This window comes from Formica exsecta, unplaced genomic scaffold, assembly GCF_003651465.1.
Source record: "Formica exsecta isolate Colony F162 unplaced genomic scaffold, ASM365146v1 scaffold1149, whole genome shotgun sequence".
NCBI lineage: Eukaryota > Metazoa > Arthropoda > Insecta > Hymenoptera > Formicidae > Formica > Formica exsecta.
In genome coordinates this window covers 78,354-83,714 of record NW_021848489.1, presented here as the reverse complement: position 1 = coordinate 83,714, position 5,361 = coordinate 78,354, and the positions used below count along the sequence as shown (strand labels likewise).

At 31.4% G+C, this 5,361-nt stretch overlaps 2 protein-coding genes across 3 annotated transcripts in view; one reads left to right on the top strand and one right to left on the bottom strand.

Moving 5' to 3' along the window:
- The window catches only part of LOC115237503 (guanine nucleotide exchange factor for Rab-3A-like), a 12,098-nt gene extending 7,626 nt beyond the window's left edge, over nucleotides 1-4,472 (top strand). Inside the window, 6 exon segments of the mRNA XM_029810580.1 lie at nucleotides 130-650; nucleotides 897-1,135; nucleotides 1,336-1,719; nucleotides 1,941-2,043; nucleotides 2,125-2,191; nucleotides 2,466-4,472. Of these exon segments, the coding sequence (XP_029666440.1) occupies nucleotides 130-650; nucleotides 897-1,135; nucleotides 1,336-1,719; nucleotides 1,941-2,043; nucleotides 2,125-2,191; nucleotides 2,466-2,545 (1,394 nt within the window). The 3' untranslated portion in view covers nucleotides 2,546-4,472.
- Nucleotides 4,473-4,612: 140 nt separating this feature from the next.
- Nucleotides 4,613-5,361, bottom strand: part of LOC115237489 (methyl farnesoate epoxidase-like) — a 3,763-nt gene continuing 3,014 nt past the window's right edge. For both annotated transcript variants that reach the window (XM_029810566.1, XM_029810570.1), the window contains 3 exons: nucleotides 5,320-5,361; nucleotides 4,984-5,243; nucleotides 4,613-4,888 (listed from right to left, as the gene is read on the bottom strand). The exon at nucleotides 5,320-5,361 is cut by the window's right edge and continues 1 nt beyond it. In XM_029810566.1, the coding sequence (XP_029666426.1) occupies nucleotides 4,707-4,888; nucleotides 4,984-5,243; nucleotides 5,320-5,361 (484 nt within the window). In that variant the 3' untranslated portion in view covers nucleotides 4,613-4,706. The remainder of the gene's footprint in view (nucleotides 4,889-4,983; nucleotides 5,244-5,319) is intronic.

Sequence of the window (5,361 nt, the reverse complement as noted above, 5' to 3'; positions counted from 1 at the left end):
TTTTTAAACAGTCTCTATAAAAATGTATATTATGTTAAAAATAAATTTGTGTGTGTTAACATTTTCATATAATTTTTTTTCTTTGATTTTATATGTATATATATAAAAAAATATATATATTGTATAATCAAAATATCTGTAAAAATGATTTTAGTCGGAAGTACCATCGAAGCAAGAATTACTGTGCGTTCCTAAAAAAATCAGCAGCCCACCATCGCCTACCACACTTCCGATTGAATACAGTTGAAGCTGCGGGAGAAACAAGCGATGAGAAAATTGATACGGACTCGACAAAGGACGATAATTCCCATGAATCCTCGAAGAAATTCTCTCTTCCCAAAGATACAAAGGTAATTTTATTTTTTGGTTTACCTTTGAGTATTCTTGACGTATAAAAATAAAAAAAAAATATTAATAAAATAATATTACTGTGCGTTCCTAAAAAAATCAGCAGCCCACCATCGCCTACCACACTGCAATGGGAAAGAGCAGTGGCCGAAGTAAAAGAGCATGCGGTGGCAAAGCTGCAGGAAGAACTTAAAAGAGCTCATGAGGAATTGAAACTGAAGGACGAGGAAGTGGCTAGACTTTCGCGGATCAGGCAAGATGTAGAAGCCGAGCTCGAAGAACTCACTGCCAGTCTCTTTCAAGTTAGTCGTCAGTTTTATATTTGTCAGATAGAAAAATGAAAGAATATATATATTTACACATACATACACATGTAAAATAAAAAATAAAAAAAAACTTTAAAATTTTAACGATAAAGATATAATATTGAAGCGTTAAATATTTAACTATCGATTTATGTGAGATTTGAAAAATCAGCAATAGCTAAAACAGTACTTGTTCTTATATGTTTGATGATTCGGATTATTTAATACAAAATATATGTTTAGGAGGCACATAATATGGTTCGAGAAGCTAATGTACGCCAGGCAACGGCGGAGCGTCTTCTAGAGGAAAGTCGCATGAAATCGGAAGTGCTCGCGGCCGAAGTAGCAGCTTTGAAAACTTTGGTGCTCACATCCACACCGTCAAGGCCCAATCCTCATTTGCATCCTCAAATCGACATGAAAGGTCGTCTTAATAATGGAGAGGAGGGTCAGCAAGGCCTTTTTATGAAGAAACATCGAAGGTAATAATCATCAATAATATAAAAATAATTATAATTTACGAAAAAAAAAATTATAGAAATTATAGAATTATTGAAAAATTGCTAATGTTTGATATCAGAAATAGTTTAATATATGTATTGCCATTTATTATTCATTTATATTTGCAAGATAAGATGTAAATTGATAATTCGTTTAAAAATAATTTGCAATTTTGATGCAGATCGCCGTCGCATTTTAATTTAAAATATGGTCGCGAAAATTCGCCGCCTGATTCGCCGGTGAAGGAGCAAAGGTTGCCGTTACCGATTGACAAGGAGATTCTCGAGAGGGATTGGAAGCGGGAACGCGAAAAGGAGAAAGAAAGGGAATGCAAAGACTTCGGTTTGGAAGTCGATCCGAGAGTGCATACAGAATTTCTCAGGTGGAAGGCGAATCCTTGCGTTGACAAGAGCGATTTCTTCGTTGCGAGGGTATTTAGGGAGGATATCGACTTGTGTTTAGATTTTCCTAATAAAGAATTGGGAGCTAAAGTCAGACAAGCCGTTCTGGACGGCATTATCTTTATCGAAGCGGTCAGCGACAAAACAAAACTCGCTTTTCCCAAGTACGTCCTCAAGTTTCGCATATTAAAATATTCAACATTACATTTTACAATTGTAACATTTTGACAATTCTCGAGAAATTGCATTACAATTTGCAAATTGCAACGTTGCTACAATAAAGATTTAAGTTAAAAGATTTTGTGCCATATGAATAAATTTTCTATCATTTACGGTAAAACATAATTTTTTTTTTATTTAGATAGCGACAATATTTTAATTTCAGAAAATGCGCACTGTTAGAGGCACCACGTCAATGTCATTATCGTATGCGGCTTGGTGATCAAGAGAATCAATGGCACTGCATTTCGCAGATTTGTCGCAATCGAGTAAGTTTTAATGATTAGTTAAAAATTTATTCTATATCATAAATGATTCTGCTTTGTAAGGGATTCTATGTTTTATTGCAGATTATAGCGGTGTGTGATTTTCTTAATTATTTGAGATACGTCGAGCGCGGCCTCGTCAAAAGCTCAGGTAAGTCTTATATTATAAAATATATCTCAAACATATAATAATAAATACATTTTATTATAATACATAATAGAGAGTAAAATTTGATAGTTTATTAAAAAATTATATATTAAAAATTATACATTTATTAATTGCTTGAATTTAATAATTAACAAGGAATATAAAATGTTAAAATGTTAAAAATTGTAAAAAAATTTACAAATTGAAGAATATCTATATATCTCTCTCTATTAATGTTGATAACTGCGTAATCGAATTTTCTAATATACCCTTTCAGTTCATGACGTTTATTGGGAAATCACGCGGCTAAGAAAGGAAATGGTTTTCGCACGATTGGGTCTGGCATTGTCATCCTGAGGTACGCGCAGGCGAGATGTTATTTAGTCTCGAATTAATTTTAGCCAGGGATTTTTTGAGAGAATCAATCGTGCGTAGATTACGCAAAAAATTGATATAATTTAACGACTATCTCGTCGATCATCGGCCTTTCACCTAGCAAAGGTGATAGTACCATCATTTTTGAGATATCTAGAGTCTCTCTAATTCTGTCAAATAATTCTGACGATAACAATGTTTCCAAGAAATTTACATGTTGTTGAAGAGGCTATATTATTTATGAAAAGGTATGTGTAATTTATTCATGGAACTTTCTTCTCTTTTTTATTTTCATAGCGCGATCGATGAATTAACTCGCTGCATTAATTTATTTCTACTTCTTTACACACATACATTACTCAGGATTAGATTTGACATTAAGTTCCAAAAGAAGCGTCATTTTTGCCACACATGAATTTCTTCGAAATATTGATGCCTTCTATGGCAAATTTTAGGTTTAGTTATTTGCAAACAAGTTAAAAGGCGACAATGAAGCTGATTACAAGGCTGTGAATGATCTTGACAGGCGAATCAGTTCGATGGTACTTCTATATGAAAAGTGTAAATAATAGAAGAGATTTTTGAGATATTGTATCATGTTTTCTCTAGTTTAACTGAACATCGTCGAACTTATCGTTAAACTCATGTGAATTACAACGTTTAACAATTGAATTTTAACGTGTGAATTATAACAGTTCAATAACAATTTTGAATCTATTGACGTTTATTCCATGAGATATTTAATGGTTAACACAATCATATTATATAATCATATTATGAAATTACATGATATCGCGTGATTTGGTATTAACATCAAAGGAAGAAACTCAGTGTTTATGAATTATTTATATTTACATCTTATATCGTATTTATGCAGATCAGTTTTTGACCTGTTATTGTATTAATTTTTTTATTTGTATTACATATTTTGTTGTGTTAATTTATCGATTTATATATTGCGTTAATCCGATTTTATTAATTATTGGTTATTAATTAAGAATTTATTACAATTCTTAAGTGTTTGTACCAAATCCCGTGACTGTAAAATTCGTCATTTAAAACTAATTATACTCATTGTTGGATCATGATGACTATATATATATATATCTACTTTCGATATTATTACTCTTAGGAAGGATTTACATCTGTGTGGACCATACGAATCTCAAAATTCTTAGTGTACATAGAACTAGGAACTTCTATATCATGTCTCATAATACTTCTACACGTCTATCATAATGCGTCCGGTTGTATGGAACATTTGTTTCTACTCTACAAATATTAATCTGGCATGTTGAAAGTATAGATTCTTTGATAGAGATTACGTTAATATGTCAATCAAAACTGACATTTACGTCAGTTATGTATTTTCTGAGATCGTATATATAAATATCTATCATATATTTTGTTTACTACGAGAATATTTTCGAGTTTGAATTTCGAATCGCAATATGCTAATCGATTTTTTAGGTAAATAATCTCTGCAACAATTTGCTCGATATGTGATTCGAAATATTTAATTATAAAAATGATCGAGATGTATAGTTATTTCGATGTTGTAAGACGATGCTGATTTATTAGGTTCTTATTTAGACTCTGTGTTGTCTTCCATTATTTAACTACATTTGCTATGACAGTAAGTAAAAATATGCAAAACGATTTATAGATTATGTAATTGATCACTTTAAATCATGCCAAGCGTACAAATTGTGGCCAACGATAAAAACGAATAACGTTCCGTTGGATATTTTCCAACGGGACGTGGAAAAAGACTTTTTCTAAACAGTTTTCTTCTGTGAATAGAAAATGTGTTGATTGTATATCAAATGTGTAAATAGAATCTTCTAACATTACTTGAGATAGAAACTTGTATTTAAAAATGAAATATAAATTATCGCTATTGCAAAAATGTGATGACTAATCATTATAATTCTTTTGAAAAATTTTCTTTCCTTCTCTCTTTTGATTAATTCTATTTTATAAATTATTCACTTTTGCACAGAAAATTATAAAATTATTATAATTATATATTTGTTAATATTATATAATAATGTACAGATTTTACATTAATATATATGTGTATTAATATATATGATTTTACATTAATATATATATTAACATAACGCATACATTAATGAAGTAGTCATTTTCTTTTGATAGCATTAATACATATATCAGGTGGTGAAATTGTAAAGCCGTCGACACCGTCTAAAATCGGAGTAGGATGTTCCGGAGATAACGTAAACTGAAATTTTTGCAGCAGACACGCAGTGAACAGAAATACACTGTTTCTTGCCAAGATCTCGCCCAAACACTTTCTACGACCTGTTTTATATTAATTTTATTACAATCCCTCTGTTATATATATTTTATATATGTTACGAAAAGAATATATGTGTGCATAATTTCTTTTATTATACCTAAACCGAATGGTATTAACCAGGGGTCCTCGACATATTCTCCTCTATCGTCAATAAATCTTTCAGGCCGAAACTCTTTTGGATCGCCCCAATGTTTCTCGTCCATATGAACGCTTCTGAAATTAGCCAGCAAGGTATAATTTTTTTTTATTTCATAGCCGAGTAGAATAGCGTCAGTCATTGCTCGATGAGGAATTGAAGTAGGGCCGACATTCGCTAGTCTTAATACCTCCGCTATCGTTGCATTCAAGTACGGTAGTCTAAAAATTTTTGCGGTTTTATTTATCTGTGAATAAACGATAATATATTGAGCAGTATCGTTAAATACGTGCATACCGATTTTTGTACGCTATACGAGGTAGAACTTCCTTGCCCAAC